At 41.7% G+C, this 24,179-nt stretch overlaps 1 protein-coding gene across 1 annotated transcript in view; it reads right to left on the bottom strand.

Moving 5' to 3' along the window:
- The window catches only part of ME1 (malic enzyme 1), a 206,036-nt gene that overhangs the window by 35,457 nt on the left and 146,400 nt on the right, over window positions 1-24,179 (bottom strand). Inside the window, exons 7-10 of the mRNA XM_084827011.1 lie at window positions 21,881-21,990; window positions 14,244-14,341; window positions 8,471-8,584; window positions 3,580-3,685 (exon numbers count right to left, since the gene is read on the bottom strand). Of these exons, the coding sequence (XP_084683137.1) occupies window positions 3,580-3,685; window positions 8,471-8,584; window positions 14,244-14,341; window positions 21,881-21,990 (428 nt within the window). The remainder of the gene's footprint in view (window positions 1-3,579; window positions 3,686-8,470; window positions 8,585-14,243; window positions 14,342-21,880; window positions 21,991-24,179) is intronic.

Genomic DNA, 24,179 nt, shown 5'->3' on the forward strand with positions numbered 1-24,179 from the left:
GGGGCTACCATCAGGAGGTTTGGGGTGCAGTGTCATCAATATGCGGATGACACGCAGCTCTACCTCTCATTCAAATCTTCACCAAGGTTGGCCGTAGAAACCCTGTCCAAATGTCTGGAGACGGTGAGTGGCTGGATGGGGAGGAATAAGCTGAAGCTGAACCCTGACAAGACCGAGGTACTTTCGGTGGGAGACAAGAAGAGGCTGGGGGATGTTGACCTGATGTTGAATGGGGTACGGCTACCCTTGAAAGACCAGGTCCGCAGCCTGGGGGTCATTTTGGACTCCCAGCTGTCCATGGAGGCTCAGGTGTCAGCTGTGAGCCGGACAGCGCTGTATCAACTCCATCTGATACGGCGGCTGCGCCCCTTCCTTCCTGACCATCTGCTCCCATCGGTAGTACATGCCCTGGTCTCCTCTCGTTTAGACTATTGTAATGCGCTCTACGTGGGGTTACCCTTGAAGACGGTTCGGAAGCTGCAGCTGGTACAGAACGTGGCGACTCGCCTGATTAAAGGCAGCCGCCAGCGAGATCACATCACTCCAGTGCTGAAGGAGTTGCACTGGTTACCAGTTGTTTTCCGGGCCAAATTCAAGGTGTTGGTTTTGACCTTTAAAACCCTATATGGTTCCTGCCCAGCCTATCTTAAGGAGCACCTCCAGCAACACCAGACAGTCTGCTTAACAAGATCAGCCTCGGATGGCCTTCTCTCTGTCCCATCAGCCAGGACAGCTAGACTGGTGGGGACGAGGGAGAGGGCCTTTTCTGTGGTGGCCCCCACTCTGTGGAACTCCCTCCCTAGGGAACTCCATCATGCCCCCTCTTTAATGAGCTTCCGTCGTGCATTAAAAACGTGGTTGTTCAGGCAGGCATTTGGGGTGGGTTAGGGTATTTTAAAAAAAATTTTATGGTAGAATTTTATTGTTTTAAATTGTTTTATGGTGTGTTGTACATCGCCCAGAGTGGCTGGGTGACCAGCCAGATGGGCGATTAATAAATTTAATAATAATAATAATAATAATAATAATAATAATAAAGAAGTGAATCTATTTGAAATACATGGTCAACCCTAGATTTCTCACAGCTGCATACATATCTGCCATACCAACCTTCCACTTTCATCACAGAAAAGAGGAACTTTGGATTAAATTATTTGTTTCGATGGTTTACCCACAGACAGAAGGGCACAATCTATCAGTACTTCTCCTGCATAAACTGCGCTGAAAGGCACAGACATTGCACCACTGTGTAATTCCCTTCCATTTCAATGACGATGGTACAGGAGACATTCTAGTGGACCATATCTAGAATGAGAATCTTCTGGATCTTAAACAGTTGTAATTTTGACACAGATTTGACATAAATTTTGGCACAAATTAAATTCAGGTGTATTAAGTCTTATGAGCAGATGTTTAAGTCCTAAAGAGCTGTAGACCCAGTCAAATTACTACCAGCTTGAACATGTAATCTTCCTTTATTTTTGTTTTTTCACTCTGACGTCTTAGACCTCTCAAGGAATGTGCAGTTCAAAGGCTGGCTCCCAACATTTTTAAAGGCTAATTGGTCTCAACAATATTGCTTATGTGCTTTTCTACAGTTAATGGTAAGAATGACAATCATTTCCAGCTAGATAGTAAAATAAATTAGACATAATTTCATGTATGCTTTATGACTACTTTTATTGTCTTATTAAAATAATAATTTCTGTTCTTGGTCCAACAATAACAAGTCCTCTTCCTGAGCAATGTCTAGCAAGTATCCATATATGGCATTTGCTGAGGCTTGAGTTTAATGAAAACCTTGGGAAAATATCAAACAACTTAGCAATCCCAGCTACACAAGGAGAGGTTTTAAAGAATCAATCATGCAAACAGGAAAAACGGTATCAAATTTGGTCAGTCTTTCTTGCTTACACAGCACATATAGATAAACATGGTATCTAAAAATATGTTGTTTTCATATTTGGTACTGAATGCTCATGTTATACAGCAGCTTTCCCCAATGTGGCGCCCTCCAGATGTGCTGGACTACAACTCCCATCATCTCTACCCACCATGGCCAATGGCTGGAGGTGATGGGAGTTGTAATCCAACACATCTGGAGGGCACCACGTTGGGGAAGGCTGTTATACAGCAAAGAATGAAGAATAATCCCTATGTACTCTTCATTGCAGAACTGCACAGCAAAATACATAAAAATGGGCCCATTTTATTCTATGTGCAGTCAGTGCAGAATCTGAAAAGGGAAGGGAGGATAAAGTTATTATTTATTTATTTATTGCTATCTTGCCTTTTTCCCTCTTGCAAGGAACCCAAGGCAGCTTACATTATCCTCCTCCTCTCCATTTTATCCTCATAACAACAACCCTGTGAGGTAGGTTGGGCTGAGCGTCTGTGACTGGCCCAAAGTCACCCAGTGAGCTTCCATGGCCGAGTGGGGACTAGACCCTGGATCTCCCAGCTCCCAGTCCAGCACCCTCACCAGTACACCATGCTGGCTCTCACAAAGTTAGAGACCTTTCAGCTTATCCTAATTATATTATGCTTCAGTCAGCAAATTAGGAGGAGAGAGATACCCCAAGGAGTTGCTTAATAAGTATAACCAAGTGTACCCAAATGTATGACTTCTTCCTGATATCATGTGCTACTCCTCTATCACTTAGAGCACAGTTCAAGAATGTCTACAGCTTCACTTAGTTTCAAGCATTGCAAACAACAGGACAAACCTATTTTATAACTGCTAACATACTTTCCTGAGGTTTTTGGGAATAGCAGCTTAGAAACATTACTCCTCTCAGAGATACTCACAACATGTTTTTGTACAGTGCACATGTATTCACAATATATGCATCTATCTATCTAAACAGAAGTGTGCATTCGTATGTCCTTGATGGACTCGAAAACCATACATCTGATTGTTATTAAACTTTTAGGTATTTATTCTACCTCTATCTGGGATGGTTTTAGGCATAGTGAAAATTTCATCTGACATCTTGAAACAAAATGGCGGCCAATCAAATTTTTTACAGATTTACTGCTTCAATACCATTTCATCGATTTCAACCAAACTTCCCATCATGATTCAGCACTGCACCAAGCAGATTTTAACCATACAAAATTGTGTCCACCATCCTGAAACAAAATGGTGGCTAACTGAAATATGTAAATATTTATAGTTTCAATACCATTTGACCAATTTCAACCAAACTTGACATGACGATTCAGCACTGCACTGAGCAAATTTTAACCACACAAAAAGCACTATAAAATTAATAGCCATTAGTAAACTAAACTTGGCTGAAAAGTAACATAAATACAATACATAGGTAACTCCATGGCAGACGCCATTCCTAGGGGTCCCAATGGGCATGGCTTCACTCAGATGGGGCAAGCACAATGTCTCCAACTCTGACAGGTATGTAAGGCTTTGTTGTATCAAACTAAGGGCTCTTCCCAACCTGTGCGAAGCCGGGCCCATTCGCTAGTCAATTAATAAAATGAACGGGCAAAGCTTGGACAGATGGTTAGATGACTAGGTAGACAGAAATACAGATATAGGCAGACAGACATAGATGTTACCTATAAGAGCTGTTGGCCTTATTTTGTTAACAATGTCTTCTAGATTTGTTATCTCATCATGCTGGTGGGCAAACCGTTGTTTCTCCAACGTTAGTGAAGCACGATCCTAAGTGAAAGAAAAGAGTTAGCTGATTAAAAATACTGATTTGCATTCATTCTGTATTCTCTGTCCCAAAGAAGCGACTCAATTTTTCTTCAAAACACGTTTCTGTCTTTTCTCATCTTACCAAACCCAGTTAACTTGATCATACCTGCCACATGCCAAGCATTTGACAGCCCTTTTCTGGAAGTGCATTAGGCTTCCTCCAATTATGGGGGGAGACATTTTACTAAGCACTTCTGTCATCCTTTGGAAAGATAATCAAGATTTTTGAGGGAGACATGCCCCTACAAATCCCTGATAGACTTGAACTCGTTGATACTGAAAAAAATCTTCCAGTCTTCATTTGGTGACAATCCATTTGAATTCCCCAAATCTGAAGGGGGGGGGGGGGCTTCATTTTTAGGAAATCTTCTAACCCTAAATCTTCTAATGAAAATATGTATGCAAACCTGCCCTGAGACAGATTAACTTGTGTAACATGTCTCATCTGCTTAGTGGTGATGTAACAAAATTGTCTTAAATGGGTTATGAATGGGAATCTCCCGTTGTCCCCAGTAGAAACTGCCACTCGTCTTCCACCGACTGGTAAGTTAAGGGCAGGGTGGCACTTGACCCCCGATTCTGAAGGACCAGAAAGGTATTTGCACCTCCCCATTAATTAAGCACATCACTCACAAGAGACTTCTTTGTTCCTTTCAGAACCACTGAACAGAGAAAATAGTATGGAATTCAGAGAGGCATGTAATACTGCCAAGATTTCACCTCTATAAATAGGAGAGCTAAAAAAAAACATACACAAGATACAGAAATCTAATCATACCTTTTACTGGGTAACAAGCACCCCCAATATGCATTGAGCTCACCATGGGCAAATCTAAATGGAAATGCTTCGTGAAGCAATTTGGGCAAAATCCATATTTTCACAGAATCAAATTAGCTCTTTCCACAGTGCTGTATTCCTCTGCTTCTGCGGTGTATCTGGGAACTGAAGCCGTATAAGTTGGGGTGGGGTGGGCGAGTCCCACCGCAAATAGAAATGAACATTAGTAATTGCATAGGTGCGGGGCAGCCAATGAGCAGAGGCTTGCTCCCCCTCCCTCACATGTTCAACAAAGTGCAATGGAGGACTTGCTTACGAGTAGACATTCATGACAAACCCTACATACCCCACATACACACACCTATGAGGCACGCAGGCAAGGAGTCAGCCGCCACTGCTGCCCAGGGATCGAGCAGAATGAGGAGTGCAAGAGGCGCTGAGAGCAGGGAGCCAGCAAGGAGGGAGAGCAACTAGTACGTTGTCTTTGATGTATATTAACTGCCCAATCAACAGCCCCCCCCAAAAAAAAACATGGGCTCAATTAAGCGCTTCTGAGTACATGTCCTTGAAAATCATCTACCCTGGCATCCACCCTTTCTTAGCTACACAGCTCCGAATCAGCAGGTGTCCACCATTTCTCAGTTGTGCTCCTTCATAGCTGTACAGTTTCAAAACATCAGGGCTGGCTCCCGTCTCCACTCTGAAGCTCAATGACTGTTTAAAGTGAGAGGCAGCAACTGAGCCCATGCTCACAACAGCAGTTTCAAAGCAGCAGGGCTGCTCCTGTACTCAGCAAAGTGGAACTGAAGGCAATGAGTTATTTCCAGGTAGACATGTTTACCTCCTGCTCTCCCCTCGCCCCACGCAACTTTCCCTTCCGCCAATCAGCGCCGCTTCCACCAGCCCATGCCAAAGCCAGCTGAGGTCACACAGGCTCCCAAACAGCATTGTAGCTGCTGTGATAGGAAAATTCGACACAAAATGAGTTTGGAAAAAAAACAAATTTAGGACAAGAAATGCCAGGCTGGCTATGGAGAGCACCTTCTGTCATCTGACACAATTGACTTGGGGGTGGAGTAGAACTGGAGTAAAAGCCCCATGTAGATGGGCCCGAGTTCTCATTCTACTATACTTATTAGACTTTTCCACCTCAACAAATCTGAAATCCCACTTCTCTGCTCACTATCCCTTCTCAGAAAACAAAATTTTCTCTTTTCTCATTCTAGCTTGGTTATTTCTTTGCATTTTTCCCTGGAGATTGGAAACCAGCCAAGTTCCTTTGGATGATTGAGGAGGGCTCTGACTCACAGGGGTTACATACACCACCTCAGGCCTGAAGCTGTGGGAAATGGAATCTGCTTCAGCAGTGGCTGTAGCTGAGTGGGAGGAGAGAACTGGTATTCAGCACTCAAGAAAGGCCAGTTATCCCCTACACTGCAAAGCACAGATAACCACAAATGACGCTGTGGAAAGAGCATGTTTTCCCTACCTCCCTAAGTTTTGGCTCTCCCTATTCACCCTAGCAAATGTCTATTGTCAATGAGAGCTCACTTCTGAATTCTGAAGGGGACATAGACACAGAAACGGCTCTTAAGAGCCACCATGATAAAAACTGAAGAAGTAATCATAGTGGCCAGGAAATATGCAAAGGTGTGTACAACTGAACGGAACACAAATGCCTTGCAAGCTTTTAATTTGAAGTTTTGTGAGAAAGGGTACGTGTGGGCAGATAAACTTCATTTTTTCCATTCGGCACAAGTATGTAATTTCTTATATAAACAGACATGTGTAACTCCACAATGAAATTCAGAGAACTAAGCATTTAAAAACAGTCCTAATGCAATTACATTTTTCAGCTTAAACAAACTATTATACGTACACACATACACAAACATTCCCAGGTTTGTGCTGTGGTGCAAATTATCTCATTCCATTCGTTCTCTTTCTCCCCTGGTCAGTAACCACAAGTCTTGTTATTTATATAATGGAACACAATATATTATCAGCAACAGTAAATGGTTCCAGTGAGACCACAAGACGTTGTGTAGGTCTGTCACGTGGCCAGCAATAAATATGTTGCTATATGCTACAGTATGCCAGCTTCTCTTGAGTCACCCTTGATTTATGGTGAGATAGCTACCATTTATCCCCCTCTTCTCTTCTAAAGTTTTATTTGGAGAGTGAACTACTGGATTTTAAGATGACGTCAATGTACTTATATGGGTTTTAAGCAATTCCTTAGAACTGCTACCACAGAACTAGTCTGCTGTAGTTGAAACTGGTTTTCTTTGTGGCCAGAATGGAAAATTCACACCCTATCTCTCTGATGGGTTTATTTTGTTTCCTCAGCCTAATGATGTCCTACTTCACTCGCATGGACAACTCTTTGGACCTCATGTTGGGAGTTCCAGTGAACAGCTACCAAATGCAAATGTAACACTCAGAACCACCTCCAGGCCTTTTATCTGCTTGATCGGTCATGGGGCACCCAGGAAACAGGCCACACCTGGCCATGCAGCTGCTTGTCAGCCATTCGTTCCATTACTGCTGAGCCACCAACAATGGGTGTGTGTGTATGCCACTGGCTGTCCCTCCTGAATGGGTAGTGCCCCACTTTTGTCAAACCCCTTGAATTACAGCTGAAAGTCCTGACTTCGCTCCCATCTGGGTGCGTTTCCTTTCAACTTCAATGTGGTGGTGTATAGAGGCCAACTGCCAAAACAGTTATCCTTGTTCCAATATTTCTGGCCCTGACTGTATATCTTTCTTCACACTAAAACCTAGCATAAACATTCTGAATACAAACATGAAGATGAGCAAGTCAACTGCACTATCCTTTTGGGGGTTAGTTTGGCATACCTCAAAACTATTAAATAAATTACCTCCTTTTAAAAACCATAAAGCTTTATTTTTGCACTTGAGATATACATGTTTTTACTCTTAGGGCTAAACTAGATGCTACATTAAATATACACTGTGCAGCTTATCCTCACCAGCTTTTTAACCTTGAAGTAAGCATATGGGGCCCTAGTCTGAATTGGGATCACCATGCATGGGTAGGGGAGGTTTCCCACCCAGCCATTTTTTCCCACTAAATTCACCCAAACATTTCCCTACATTTTTAGCCCAGTGGGGGCAAAAAGAAGTAAGAAAAACCCTCCTTTGGCACCAATTGCATTTTTTTCTTTTGCCCGGGGCAGGGGAGCGAATAAAGGGAGGGGGATGGCTGGATGGAAAGGTTTAAACCTCCCCTACACATATGTGGTGGTCCCAATCTGGACTGGGCCCTGTATACTTATTTCAAGGTTTAAAAAAATGTGAGGATCAGCTGCATGCTGTGTATTTAATCAAGCCCTTGGTCCTGAACATATGGAAGAAATGAGGTAAGAAAGACTGATGAAGTCTCTCAACAGCTTTGAATTTCTAACCACTGCTGATATCACAGCAAACCACAGCACGTAGGACATGGTCTCCTTTCTATTGCTATGCAATAGAGTTGTTTGAGGCAACACAGCTGAAGTTTATGTAGAAGTCTGGCATACATAAAGGAAAATATCAGCAGGAAATTATCTTTTATATCAGCATTTCTTTGCTCGTTTTATAAATAACTTTATGTTCACTTAAAACACAAGGTGGTTTACAGTGTTTAACACACTAACATGCAATGACATTTTTATGGAAGATAAAAACAGAATGTCAAGCACCTCCCTTAGTCTTCATTTCAGATGAGCTTCTAAAAAAGTCCAAATCATGCCAAAAGCACTAGGAGTGAAGTTCTCCAAGAAGACCATCAAAGAAATTATGGGAATAATTATATTTTCTGACAACACTGACCCAATGACCCAAAGAAAAAAGAGACCTAAGCACATCTAGATAGCAGTCAATACATTTTGCTTCAACCAAAATTGCAGATAGTAAGTAGAATACTTTAAATGTATATTTATAGAATAAAGAAAAACCTGTATTACCTTTACAATTAACCCTTTGGAATCAACCATCCATATCTTTTTGATGGCTTCCTCTTTAGGTGTCCCTTCCTTTTCCATGGCCATAACTATCAGATTAGCTATCCCCAGAGCTGCCTTAACAAGAGAAGGAAGAAAAAAGAATTAGTACATAACAATAAAGAATACAACTCACATTATATAGTTTATCTTTTTGGTACCCATTAGCCACAATAACAAGATGATTTGCACGAATATACAGATGTATTATTGATTTTTCACAATACAGGACTGAAAAGAACTACTGTGGTGCCACACGTATTTGGCAGTGTTTGCACGTTATACAAGCATTATTCCATCATATCAGTGCAGCCCCTTTCCCCCACCCCAGCCTCAATATGTCACAGGGAGAACAAAGAGGGGGGAAAGTAGAGGAGCATAAAACAAGCTAACCTAGTACCAGTAGATTCTCTAATTGCTATGGGCAGCTTACTCGGTTAAGTTTTACTCGGTATACCCTATTGAGTTCACTAGGACCTATTTCCTAGATGTACAATGCAGTCTTAGGAAATATGGATTCTGCAAATTATGTTCAACTTTCACCACACCACTTACCTCAAATTCTTGAATAATATCTTCTGTAAACTGGATTCTGGAACACTATGCTCCAATTCCCTTTCAAGTAGCCAGAGGGCAACCCCATTTTCCAAATATAGGGATAATGTTTTAGAGAGGTTTGGGACAGCCCATTTATTTTAAGAGGTGCTGTTTTTCTCTGAACATCATATGGCAATTAAAAAAAAAAGTGGGTTCATTGCCAAACCAAATCTGATTGTATCAGGATCAAAGGAATAGGTTGAGTGCCATTAACCACCTTCAGTTCCACTTTCTTGGTAGAAAGGTGGGGTACAAATCAAATAAAATCAATCAATCAACAAATACTGGTTTCTCTACCCAGAGCCTAGGAGAAATCAATACAGCAAATGAACCCATCCTTGCTACAATGAGGACCAAGATGTATCTTATGGTTTGGGGTGTTACTCATTCTTTTTTGGCTTATACCTTATGGTTTGGGGGTGTTGTTTTATTTTTTTTTTCTTTATACCTGAAAATGTGAATGCAACAAACAGGCTTGTGACAAAGTAAAGGAGTCAGAACTGGCTGCAGCTCCTGTTAAGTGTACATTCTGAGGGAACCTGGGTTTATCACCTTCATTCTGTGTAGCTATGACCTCACCTTAGAAAATATACTGATTTTAGGATAATTACACTATGTGTTTCCACTTCAGCTCGATGAGGACTTCTTTGAAGAGCCAAGACTTAACAATATATCACTTCTGACAGACCTTCTTTGCCTATTTGTTATACAACCTTGAAACATCTATAAGTGCTGATGTTAAAGTTTTTTGTATGGCCTCATTTAGAGCGCTTTGGCGCAAAGTTCTGCTTTTATTTTTGTACAGCTTGATACATTTCAGCTCCGACTCTTTCAAAATAGACATGGAATACTTCATGCACCAATTCTTTTGCAGTGAGCCTTCCTGAATTCCTTGGGGAATGTTCCCAAGTAGCTTCAGCCAAGTAAGCTGTTTTGTTTGAAGTGAAAGTAATGGTTAAGGTAACACTTCTGCCAAATTCATTATGTGCAAAACCTGTGATTGGCTTTTCCAACATTTTCTTTTTTAATTACTTGTAGCTGTGGGGTGGGGACTACCAATTTGCTCATAGATACCTGTATTGTTCCCCACCCTGAACAGACAGCAGCCTTGGTAGGGCAATTTTGACTGGGAAATGGTGGGTGTAGGAAGGATTAAACACTTCCACCACTGGTGCAATCAAGCTGGCAGTACCAATGGCTAGATTTCATCTTTTTTTAAGCATCATGAGATCCAATCATGGATCTCCCATACATGATTTGGCCCCGAGTCCTTTACTGGAGCCAGGTTTCCTGTCTCATATGGTCTCCTATCAGACAGGATAATAAAATAATAATAATAATAATAATAATAATAATAATATCATCATCATTATGATACTTAACACTTAGCATATAGTCCTTTTTTTGAGTATTCAGAGTACCTCACATATATTATCTCAGTAATACTTACAATATTACTGCAAGGTCATTGGTATTACTATCCCTATACTACAGGGGCAGAGAGGGCTGTTGTTGAGAGACCATGGCTTGCCTAAGACCACCCAGTTAATAACTAGGATGAGATTTGAACTAGGGAATGCATTGCTCATAACTCACATTCTCATTACTACCTTAATCAGTGCCAAGGCACAATTTCTCTGGACCCAGTATAAATGTGGGCCACAGTCCCCCTTCTTCTCCCCACTGCACAAAAAACCTTGTTTAGCTTTAGCTTTAAGCTAAAGCTCTTCTTTAAGTTCCTAATGCTTCTGACTGCTTGATTTGTATTTATAACCAGACATGGCAGTCTGGCATGTAAGGATGATACACAAGTGACAGAGGGCCTTTGGATATGGTCCCTGAGAACTAGTGTCAGTTCTTTTATGCACTCTGGAAACCAGAGGCCAAATTCACTTACTCCCAATATGATCTGGGGCTGTAAATCCTAGCCACAGCACTGATTCCCACTGTGCTTGGGATCTCAGTGTCCCTGACTGTTATAGTGCTTGTCCCTCCCTGCCAGTCACATGTTACTTCCTGTTGGCTTCTCCTGCCTGTGCACAGAAAATGTCAGCAGTAGCTAAGAAATTCTGATTTCTTGAGAGAGCACGTAACATAAAGAGGCACGGTTCTATCTCTCAAACAAGTCCTACGGTTTTCTTTACAAGCACTCTTCTCCCTGTCCTAGAGTAGGGCCTGGGCTAGTATAGCTACTAGCAACTAAAAAGATTTTCACACTCTTAACTTTACTGAGAATGCTCAATAAGCTACTGAAGAGATGAGTTTCTAGTTAGTACACTGACTGGTACAACATCTACAAACTACATACAGACATATAGGGTTAAATTCAAGTAGAAACGGGGCTTTCCCTTGCTCTTCTTCCCCTTGCAGTTCTTCTCCTACCCCCCAAACCCACTCCAAAGGCTCCCCCAACCCTCAAGAAATTGGGGGGGGGGTGCATGGCTGTAGGGGGAGGCAAAATCCATTCCACAAGCGATTTCTGTTCTACTGGTAGACAGTCACTGTACAAACCCAAACGAAACTAACTTTGTATAAATATGATGTACAATTTAGCCTCAATATTTTCCTCATGGTACTGGACTTGCAGGCCAGGCCCCTCTGGACCCAGATAAAATGTCCCCAACACCACCACCCAAGTGTGGGCCCAACTTCAACCAAAAAGACTTACTTGCCTGCAGCTACTGACAGTCCTCTCAAAGGAATATGTAATGTTTCACTACAAACCATTAATAATATAACAACAAAGCCAGTGTATGAAATGTTCCAGGACTGCTTAGTTTTGTGACAACTAATTGCAGTCTATCTGAGCCTGTGTCCTGAGAATAAGCTATCTCTCAGAGACATGCTAGAAAGTAATCATGTTATTATGACAGAAAGCTGGACTAGGCAAGAAACACATTTATTCAGATACTCTGGAATAACTGTGTCATGGCACCCTATAGACGTTCATCCCTGATGATGTGAAATGTAAATAGCAGGTCCCCCTGCTCCACAAAAAAAGTCCAAAGGATAAATACAACATTAAAGAGCACAACTGAAGCAGACATAAACAAACTCTGATAACTCTATGGAGCCGTAAAAGGTCCCAGTCTATTCACTGATAAGAGTGGCATCTAGGTATGTACATTTAACAGTATGGTTCAAAGGAACAGAGTCATCTAGTTTCCATCTCTCATACACTTGTAGTTCATAACAAAAACCCTCAGATGGTGGAAAGGGAAAGCAGGACAAAGTTCTTCAGATGATGCCGATATGAAGAAGGGTCCAACCAGACTGCTTATAAAGCAGGTATAGGGACAATTGTCTACCTAATATGTAGGACTGCATTGAAAATGACAGGGATTTGACTTTCAAAGCAACTACTGAGGGCTTCTCCACATGGGGCTTTTATCCTGCAATTGAGATTGGTTGCTCAAGGAAGTTTGTGGGTCCTTTACATGACAGCGTCAACCTCCAGCCCTTCTCCCGTGGTTTCTGACCATTTCCACGGCTTAATTTGAAATGGAAATAGCTGTCGGGAGGTTGCCCCTGCTGCCTTCTGAAATCCTCAGGTAGCCAGAATCAACACACAGACAATAGGGCTCTTTTCCAAGGCTTTATTTCTATTTAACCTAATGACACTTACAGATGCTAATTGCTTGATCCTAGGAGTGAGACTTAAGAGAGCTGCCTATTCGGGGGTTCTAACCTTAGGAATCAGTTGATCTCCGTTTGGAGGGGAAGGTGGGAAACCTCTGAACTTATGGGCTAGGAGGAGAGAGTCCGCCCCTTTCCCATGGAGCATCGGTGCGCCGCTGTTGCCGTCGCGCCAAGTGGGCTGAGCACCTCCTCTCAGTGCCCATCATCTCCCGCTTGACGCTGCACCAGCGCCCAGCATCCAGAAACTGCTGTTGCGCCTCCCTCTCCCTGCCAGGGTCACTATCACTCTCAGGGATGTGTACTGGGAGGGGCTCTCCCCCTGGCTGAACCTCTGAACAGCGTGCAGGTTCCTCTCCCATGGTTTCTATCTCTTCCTCAGAATCAGAACTGCTTTGGGGCTCTCTGGGCTCTGATCCAACCCTGACAATAACGAGCTAGTAAAAAGGAGCAGCTTGAATCGGTTTGAATTCATCCTTGTAAAGAGGAAGTGATGCTATAACAACAGCGCCATCTAGTGGCTGTATAACTGAACATATAGAACTCACAGATAAAGGCGGGGGAGTGCATGTAAAGGGCCGAGCTTAATCCCGCAAAGAATCCAGAAGCAGAAGCCCTGGTAAAATCACAGGATAAAAACCCTCTGTGTGGAGAAGCCCTGTATTCATTAGTGTCCTGACATGAACATTATTACCTTTCACTCAAAAAAGGGAGCAGCAACTATATAATTCTTATCGTTGGAACAGCAGCAAAGCAATTATCTCCAATGGCAGAGTGAAAAAGATACCATAGGCATGATCCACTTGCAACATCTACATGTAGAAGATTTACAAAGTCTAAGCATACAAGGTATAACTTTTAAGGAAGGACTGGATGGCAGTAGGAGAGGCATACACAGGCCTCCCATTCCTGCTAATATTCTGTCTATTGCCTGTTTCTAAGTACACAGCTAGGTGGGGAGAAGAGGAACAGAGTTCTAATGAGCCATAACAGAACAAAATCCTCTGCATATGAGCACTGCACCTGGGGTTCAAGTAGACAGGGCCTCATGAGTGTAACAAGGTTTTTCATGGTGTTGCCAATCTCTATGAAGAAGGCACTGTACTACCAATTACTATACCTCACAAAAAGGTGTTAAAAATATTTTCATTAGATAAATAAATAACTCTAAGACCTTTAAGTCCACAGCCTGAAATATTATGAGGAAAAAGGAAATAAATTGACCTAAATTGTGTTCCATGTATTGGTCGAACATATTCTTTGTTTATCCTGCCTTCACGGAGCTCAAGGTAACGGACATAGGGTGTCCCATCCAGGCACTGTCCAGACTCAGTCCTGCTTAGCTTCAGAAAGGTTGCTATATCAGATGCTTTCAGTCTTGGTGATCCAATTTAATGAAGATATATGCATCTTTTCTCTCTCTCTCTCCCCCCCCCCCCCACTCACACACACACATGAAAAGGAAGGAAAATAACTGCACAATAGATGTATTACAGTGTTATACCTCTCCTGCTCCCTGGAACAGTATTGTGTGATCTGACAGCTTGTTGTCAGTGATCCGGAGAGCAGCAAGGAGACCAGCAACAGCCACAGATGCTGTTCCTGAAATATAAAAAGTAAAGTTATTTGATTAAACTTGAAATTAACCTGTGTCATCCCTGGCAACAAGCAATCACTTTAAAAACAGAAACCTGTCCCCGGTGGCTCTATTCTCTTCTGCTATTAACTGCAGCATATGAGCACTCAACCTGCACTAATTTTTTAAAAGTCAAAATGTAGAAACGTTTCATGTTTGTTTAAATATACTACTTTCAATGCAATAGCAATCTGATATCATATATTATAGATCCTTCTAAAGGCACATTTTAACAGTTCTTCATATCAGTTTCCTTAGGGCACAATGCCTGTAGAAGTAGCCTTATTTGTTTGTTGGTTGGTTGGTTTAAAACATTTCTATCCCGCCCTATATCATTAAGATCTCACAGTGGCATACAGATAAAATCAATTTAAACAGTATAAAACTGTTTTTATACTGCTATAAAACAGTATAAAACATGCGCTACAGAACTATTGTAATGACATTGAACGGCAGAATTATTGTAATGGATTTGAGCCTGTGTAGAAAAATATTACACAGGTGGGCATAATGGAATATACAGAGTGCTAGAGGGTACTTCTACTGGAAATCTATCTGGAAAGTTACCATATAAAAGAAATAGTTCCAGTATGGTCAAGCCCTTAAAACAACAGTAATCCCATTGTGAAACATCATCTTGTTGTTAAAACAATGGGAAAAACACACTGTTTTGATAATAATTAAGGATTAAGTAACTGGCAACAGAATACGAATGCTTTCAAAGTAAACTCTAACAGAAAGAAAATGTCAACTGATAGGTATACTTTGATCAATACATTACTGGTTACATATTTCCACAAGGCTGGTGTCCACATCAAAAAAAATAAATCAAATCAAATAGTTCTTCTAATGTGTCCATAAAAAGGGGTTATGCAACTAAGTGCTGTTCAAGAGAAAGACTTCTATAAACCACATGCCAAGAAGAAATGAGACTTCTGGCCACAATCCTCATTCTTTTCATGCTGGAGAACAGGTCAAGGAAAGGAGGTGACAAAGAGGCAACAAGGCCATCACAAACCCCACCAAAAGGCAACTGACAGTATGCACATTTCTGTCCACATATGGAAAGGGCTGCTGTGACCAATTTGCTGTACATTTTGCAGATAAAATTGCACATATCCGTAACAACTCAGATGCCATAGTTTTGACATAATCCAGTATGATTGGAGCTAGAGTACAGTCTAGTCAAGCTGTTATGGATACTTTTCAGTTTGCAAAGCCTGAGGATGTAGACATTTGCTTGGAGCTTTGAGACCTAGCACACATTCCCTTGATCCTTGCCCATCCAGGCTATGGAAATCTGCTAGAGCAGATTTGAAGATATGGTGGTTAATACCTCTTTGAGGGATTGCATGGTCTCCACTGCCTTGAAAGAGGCAGTAGTGAGGCCTTTATTAAAGAAACCAATTTAGGTCCAATGCTGTGGGAGAATTACCACCTAATGACTAATCTTGCATTCTTGGGCAATTTGGAGCATGTAATAGCTTCCCAGCTGAAGACTGTGGGGGGTTCTCCATGGCAACAGGTTTAGTTAGCTCTCCATTTTGCTGCACTTTAAAAAAAAACAAAAAACTTTTTATTCTATTTTTTATCTTTATAAATGAAATAAACAGTACCAACAACCTAGTCATTATCTACAGTTTCCAGCAATACAGTATTCTTAGGAGGACACAGCAATAATGAAAAAGGAAAAGAAAAAAAAAACAAAAGAAGGAAAAGGAAGAAGAAAGCAAGAAAGAAAAAGAAAAAGAAAAAAATATTAAAAAATTACTTAAAAGAATTTAAACTCCATTACACACAAATTTCAAATTTCATTCTACTTAACAGTTATACCTATAACATTGCCAATATTACAGTTCAGTACAGCATAGATAATCAACCTTATATTTCAATATCATATCATCAGTCTTATAGCAAGGGAGCAGGCCTACAATTCATTTCCAATAACCCTGCAGTTAACATATAATAGTAAAGCTTAACAATTTAACCAGCCAAAAATATTACTAATCAAAGTCTCATAATAATGATAGTAATAATAAAAAGGAAAGAAATGAAAAAGGCTAAGTAATAATAATAAATCACTAATAAATTTTATGCTATCTATATTTTAGATAGTGTCATTTCTAAATCTATATATGAATGTATACATATCTATACACACACAAACAGGAATTTTATTATACAGTATATCATGTCTAATGTAAAAAAAAAAAAAAAGGGGAAGAACAAAAAAGAGAGAGAGAAAAAAGGGGGGGTATATGTAAACAGTCCTCTGGACTGGCATACTGCCCAGAGCTTACCACCCAAACAAATCTGAAGTAGAATAATAATTTAAAAGTTCCCAGCTCATGAGGCTGGGGAAGATGCCTCCTGTGCCTTACTTTGAACACCAGCTAGCCAAGCCTCCGCCATTTCATGATTTAAAACTTTTTCATCTGGCCTTCAAAAAGAATGCAAAATATAGCAGGATATTTGATATGATATTGAAGATACATTTGTCTTGCCTGATTTCTCGCCTTGGTAAATTGCCTTCTTTTGCCAGCGATTTCTTTAGTGTAATCCGGAAATGACATAACTTTGTCTCATGTTGTCCCCCCAAAAAGTTCTCCCACTTCTCTTGCCAAGTGCAAAGTATGATTTTTTGTAGAAACTCTTGCAAATTGAACTATAACAGTATAGGCAGTCCCTTTGTTGCCACGAACTGGACCTGGGACACAGTATGCATGCTCAATATCGAGTAAATAATCAAATGACAGAGCGAGTAGCTCATGAAGAAATTTATCCAAGAATTTAGACAGACTTATATCAGCAGGCAGATCTTTGATACCAAGGATACGCAGATTTGCTCTACGAGTATATGCCTCCAGTTGGGAAATTCTCGCAGACAGGATATTATGGGAGGCATGCATAGCCGTCTCTTGCGCAGACACCTGGTCTTGGAGTTCATTAACCTTCAATTCCATCTTTTTCAAAGAGCTATTAATTAAATCCACAGCCCCTTGAAGGTTAGTAATAGAATCCTGGATTGTATCCAGCCTCTTAGCCTGTTCTGCTAATTGAGAAGACAAAGTTTTTATCAGAGCCAGCAGCTCCTCTACATCTTCGGCATCTCTAAAAACCTTTGCCAAGGGAGGGGTCGGGGGAGATGGCGGTGGTTCCGCGGCTTTTTTCCTTCCCCTTGATGCTGCCATCCTCCTCTTCCATAAAGAAAGCAAGTAAGTATAATTACAAACAAACAGTCACTTCAACAGATTTTGCAGGTCCTCAGATATTGTTGGTATTTTTAATTCATAAATACTTTCGGAGCTCGCCAGCCCTGAAGTCTCCTAATTGCATAGGAGTTTCAAAACAGCTTTGAGTAGATGACACTCCAGAAAACTGACCTTAGAGTCCAGCTTTTCTGCTGCTCTGCAAAAGGAGTTGTTCTTCCAAAATCTTACCCAGATGGTACTCTAGCTTCCCCTTTTAATTCCAGGGGAAGATGAAAAGGTTTTTCAACCTTTTAAAAGCTGTTTGAGGAGGTGACCTGCAGAGCCTCCGCAGGACGCTTGCCAGGGCGACATGGCTCCTACCGGAAGTTTCACTTTGCTGCACTTTTAACTAGAGTCAAATCTGCTCCGTCTGGGGACACATGGGGCTTGAAAACCCGGATTATCCCAAAACTAGCCTGGGGCTCTTGGCAGGTCACACAGCAGTTTACTGCAAATTGTTTGGGTGGCTACTGGGTGGAGTCTTGTCCATGTCATCCTTTAGAGAGCCTGTTCCCTCCCTACCACTCTCACCTCGTTCCACCCCTTCTGCTTTCTCTGGCTAGTGTGTGTGTTAGCACCCCCACTCCCCATCCTATGTCCGACCTTCCCCACCCAATTTTTTAAAATTTATTTTCCCTCTAAAACCGCAATAGTGCAATAGTGACAGGACTAAATGCGCAGACCCATTCATTTCATTTTTCTTGGGGTGCTGGTGGAGTAGCTCTTTCCTGGGGGACTTTGCCCATTCCCTCTTGTTTCCTCAATGGAAATATTTTTTCCTATTCCCATTGAGAAAATCCCTAGGAGCACAGCAGCAACCCCTCACATTACCGCAGTAGAGGGGACACTCAATCACTTTAGGTAGCCTGCTTTCAATCTTTAACATATCCCCCCCACCCCCTGTGCATGTTTACTGTGAAGAAATAAATCTAATTCCCTGCAGTGAAAGGGTTAAAGGCTAACTTTAGAAATTTGTCCTAACCTTTCTCCATTGCTCTCTTAAATAGCTATTGAGATGTTGTTCTTCTTTGATGTTCTGTAGTTTCTCTGTTCTTATGTAAAGTCCCTTCTCCGCTTTATCTCTTCCTTGCAGTAATAATCTTTCCTTCTCATTGTGAGCAGAGGGAAGGAGATAGGGTGGGGGTGGGGGGTTGGAAGCAATAGGCAAAAGTGCGCGCATGGGGAAAAAATGTGGTGGGAAGTGAGCCTCACTCATTGGTCTCCTCACCTTTTTTTTACTCTATGTCCACCCACCCCATTCCCCACTTGTAAATAACTCCACTCCCCATGGCCCCAGGCGGCTGTGGTTGGTGAAACTGGAGCGCTTACTTCAGGTTCATAATGTAGCAGTAATGTGCTATTTCAATGTTGTGCTTTCACACAGTATCAATTTAAGAGGGGTTTTCTTAAGGTAGAGGCTGCTGAGCAGAGCACACCTATACTTTTGGGGGGATGGCCACCAGAGGTTAGTGGTAGGCAAGGCGAAGTAAATACCATGAGCTAGCTCAGAACTCCTGAATGGCCAGCTGCAAAATGGAGAAAGCAGCGGAGAAACACAGGGAGGGGAAACACTGGGGGAACACCCCTTGACCAGGGTCAGTGAAGTCATGGCTAGACACACCCCTGGGCAGGGCTATCATGCTGAAATAAATGCAGGGGGTTGGTACACACTGCAACAGAAGCACAGACAAGCCGAATTAAGGAAAACAATCAGACTAAAAGTAGTCTCAAAAAAACCGTTTTTTCTGCAGAAATCTGGGGGATGGCTGTGGGATGGCCATGATGGCATGTGCCCTGAACAACCTCCAAACGCATCCAACTTGCAGTAAATCGCTTGTGGAGACACCCCCTGTGTTAGATAATGGCAATTATTTAGATCCATTCCAGTCTAATTTCAGAAGCATTTCTTGGATGGAAACAGCTTTGGTTGCCCTGGTGGATTTAGGGATGTAAGAAACTCCCCTTACCTGGCTCCGCCGGGTTCTGCTGGGGGGGGGAGGCGCTCCGTCCCTCCCCCCGGAATCCTCGCCGGCTGGCTCCACTCCGCGGGGATTCCGCAGAGCCGCCGGCCGGCTCCGCCAGCAGCCAGACATCCAGCCGCTGGCTAGCAGGGACGCAAATGGCGGCGGCCATAGCCACCGCCGTTTGCATCCCTGTAGTCAGCCGTGATAGGCTACATGAAGACTTACGTAGCCTATCATGTCTGGCTTAGAAAAAAAAAAAAGAGCGCATATGCAAATGGCCATCTTAAGTCTACGTAAATATTTACGTAGACTAAGACAGTCCAAATTAAGGAACGCAAATGGCGGCGGCCGTAGCCGCCGCCATTTGCGTACGCGTTTGTTTGGGGTTTTTTTTAAGCCAGACATGATAGGCTACGCAAGTCTTTACATAGCCTATCACGTCTTGTAAAAAAAAAAAAAAAACCAACAAGACTGCAAATGGCCGCGGCGGCGGCCGGTCAGAAGACCAGCCGCCGCAGCCCGGAAGATCCGCCCCAGGTAAGTCTCATCCCGGGGGGGACCCGCGGGGTGGCGGCAGGCCGTTCCGCCACAGATTTCGGGGGGCCGAATGCACTAGCATTCGGCCTCACTGAGATCCGTGGCCGAATTCTCTGCCATCCCTAGGTGGATTATATATTTACTGGGGAATGGATGGGTGGAGTGCCTGTTGGCTCTCTTAGATCTCTCAGTGGCTATCGATACCATCAACCATGGTATCCTTCTGGACTGTCTATTCCAGAAGGTATCCAAGGTATCCATCTGTGAGGCATGGTATTATGATGGGTTCAATCCTGCCTGAAGGATCGATCCCAGAAAGGCCATTGACTTTTCATCAGGATCATGGCAGGATCACAGTTAAAACTCCCCTCCCCACAATCCTGATGAAAATCCCCCCAAATCAATCACTAACTTTTTTTAAACACCTGATGCATTCCAAGTAATACACAGAGGGCGCAATCCTATTGAGATAGGCAGCCACCTCCGAACTTGGAGGTGACCGCCTACCAATGCAGGGCAGGAGAAGCACAGAAGGGATCATCGCTCTGCGTTTCAGCCGCCCTGCATTTACGGCTAAACAGCCGATTTCAGCTGTCTAGCTGTGAGACCTTGGAGTGTGGGAAGCAGCAGCCGGACAACATGTAGGATGTGTCATACTGGCATTTCCAACTTCCCCACCCCTACACGCCCCCACAAACGCCCCGTTTTTGCCCCTCTGCACTCCTCTTAAGAGTGTGGAGCATGGGGCCATTGTGCGCTGCCTATGAGGCAGCGTGGGAGTGGTGGAGATCAGTTCTCAGGGAACCGACCTATCTTATGGCTGTCTAGCCACTGACTAGCAGCCATAGGATTGCGCCCTTAGCATCATTTGTAGTTTGAACCTTATCAACCTATTTACTCTGATGTAACTAAACTAAAATCTGTGGATAAAGTAAAAACAAACAATAGTTTGTCAACGTCTAATGGGGCTGAATTATTATCGTCTTATGATTCATTCAGCCATCTAGCTATTCTAAGAAGCTTCATCGTAAATCACTGTGTACATATCCATTGTAAGTCAGTGGAGACTGTTCTCCATAAAGTAGTCTTACTATGTGCATGCTTTGAAAGACAGATGTAAATAATGAAAATTAGCTATGAGACCAGAGCCTGGGAATTTTTTTTAATCAGCAGGCAACCCAAAGAATTTAACGTTTGCAGTGAAAAATTTACTAGGATACCAAAATTCAGATGATTTAATTAGATTTCTATTAATAGAAAGTAATTTACATCAACAGAATAAACACATCCCATATTGTTTTCGAATTAATTCTTGACAGACAAGACAAGAACTTGCAGTTCTCTCATGCAAGTAAACGTTGCTACACATTTTAAATAAAACTAGACAAATTCAAAACAAAAATTTTCACACAGGAGTGGCTTAAAACGTTGAAACCCAGACATAACATAGGAGTAATAACCAAACGCTAAGACTTGCTGTACCACCACATATATTCTAAGAATATAATATAAAGCAAACCCCCACAAAATTATACTGACACCACAGTGACATTATACCAGCATCACAGGTAGTTACACCATCATTAAACCAAACCAATAAAGGCTTTGTGCATATAACCACTGATATTATGTCAAGCTTTGAGCCATATTGGTTAGGCTGTGTGTGTGTCTGTATGTGTGTAGTCTTTACATGCAAAATTATTACGTTGACAGTTTCTTCTCTCTAAGTATCATAGTAGCTATATTCCATTACCTTGTATGTCATCGTTGAAAGTGCAGTACAGATTGCGATATTTATTCAGGAGACGGAATGCATTTATGTTCGCAAAATCCTCAAACTGAATGAGACAGTTTCTGCCATACCTAGGGGCACAAAACATCATAAACTTAAAATAGAAAGAATTAAATTAAGCTATATTAATTACATAATATAGTAATTGCTGATGCCCGTGACATCAACATGATTTGATCTGTCTTATCTTTCCATTTGCATGTTGGTACAAATGTTCCTTGTTCACTTTCACACGGTACAGCAACATTCTCTGCTGAATAAGGTGGTATGGTAGCTAGCTAAGAAGATAAATCAGCTGGTTGAAATTATTAGCTAGGGGGAAAGACAGTACAAAAACAACAAGAACAAATACATCAACTTAAAATCAAAGCAGTGATATGCTTTTAACTGAAATTGGGTGGGCAATTCAGTGTTTTAACACAAAAGCACTTAATCAAATGACATTATACTTGGTAAAAAGCCTAGTAGAAACAGTTCACACTGTGATCCAAAATTTACTGCATTAATTCACAAGCCTGGGACTGTAGATTGTGAGATGAATGGGAAAGGTGCCACAGTGTTAAACAGATTTAATATATGATATAGAGCAGATGAAATAGAATAAATGATCGTTATCCAACAAGGAACTATCTACACATGGGAACTGTTTGCTAGGCATGGATTTCCCCTTTTGCATGCACAGAAGTCTTTGAGAATGCAAAATTCTTTGCATCCATCAGCCATGAAATGGTGTTCCTGATGCAGCAAGAAATTGCAGACCTTCTCCTGTGCTCAAAACAAATCACACTTTGTCATCTCTCCATAAAGAAGTGAAAAAACAGCCTAAGCACCCTCTTTCCCACCTGTTTGCCTAGGCAGCAGTTATAGATCTATGGACTGAGGCAGATGTTTATATGCCTGATTTCAGAACAAACAAGGTGAAATTCAATAGATCTGAGAAGTTATCAGATTTCAGAATGGTAGTGAAAACTGTTTATACAAAGCTTGTAAAAGTCATTGCCACAAGGAATCACAAAGATTAAAAAAGTTAAGAAATGTTTGTACATTTAATTGATCAAGAAAATATTCATCAGCCAATATAATCCTTTCATGCTTCAAGGAACAAAGCAACTTTTACCTGAAGTGATTAAGGAGAAATTTCCTATAAGAAATAGCTTTTTAAAACACGCTTTTTAAAAGATTCTTACACTTTCTTCCAGAAAGAATCTGGTAACTGCTCCTGTAATAAACAGGATGTGGTCACTGAGAGCTCATTGATTTAAGGCGCAATCCTATGCATGACTTGCCTATAATTCTACCGTCAGAAACAAAGGATATCAAATACCATCATGTCCTATCAGTGTGTGTATGTGGGGGTGGGAGATGCAGATGTATTTTTCAAAGCAATCAGGAACAGAGGGATACTGTTTCCAGTAGTTCTTTAAAAAAATTCAATAAACATTTTATAATAAGCATTTCCAGAGCTTATTATTTTGTTTTTTGCAACTGAAATCCCCCCCCCCCCCGTGCTGGCTGGGGAATGCTGGGAGTTGTAGGCCTTTTCTCTGTCAAAACATGCATAGGATTGTGCCCTTAATTAACTCCCTGAAGGCAGATCTATTAGAAAATCACTGCTTATACTGATTATTACTGATTCCACTGATTGGGTTAAAAGGATAATTGTTCTTGTTAATCATCTACATGGAGTGTGGGTTTTTCTGTGTAGGAATAACCTAGGTTAGTTTTATTCCAACCGTACAGATGAGGAATCAAAGCTGTGAGACTGAAGCCTAGTATATACAATTACCTCAACAACCCATATGCAAGTATGAAACATGAACACTTCCATACTCCCACCCGGCATGCATCATAATGTGTAAGGTCCACTCCCTCTCTTCTGTCCTTCCACCAACCTTTTTATTCAAGTAGGCCTCTGGTGTGTGAGCAGGTCTGTTGTTAGGTTGGATACTATTTTTACTCTGCATTGTTGTGTTTTTAATTGTGTTTTAATACGTTTGTTTTATTATATTTTTAGTCAGGTTTTATTTGTGATTGTAAGCACAAGCACAAGTTTTATTTGCGATGCAAGTAGTCTTGAATGCCACTTTTCTTGGTAGAACAGCAGGGTACAAATCAAATAAAAAATAATGATGTCACAATACGCACTGGCAATCCTTCCTTCTCAAAAAAATGGGGATGGAGAACCACTGTGTGACCCCTGAGAAAGTTTCTCTCCTTCTCTCAGCCTAACCCACTTAGCAGGTTTCTTGGGGATACAGTG

The sequence above is a fragment of the Heloderma suspectum genome, chromosome 1, assembly GCF_057233095.1.
Source record: "Heloderma suspectum isolate Gila_16-S chromosome 1, 16-S_ref, whole genome shotgun sequence".
Lineage (NCBI taxonomy): Eukaryota > Metazoa > Chordata > Lepidosauria > Squamata > Helodermatidae > Heloderma > Heloderma suspectum.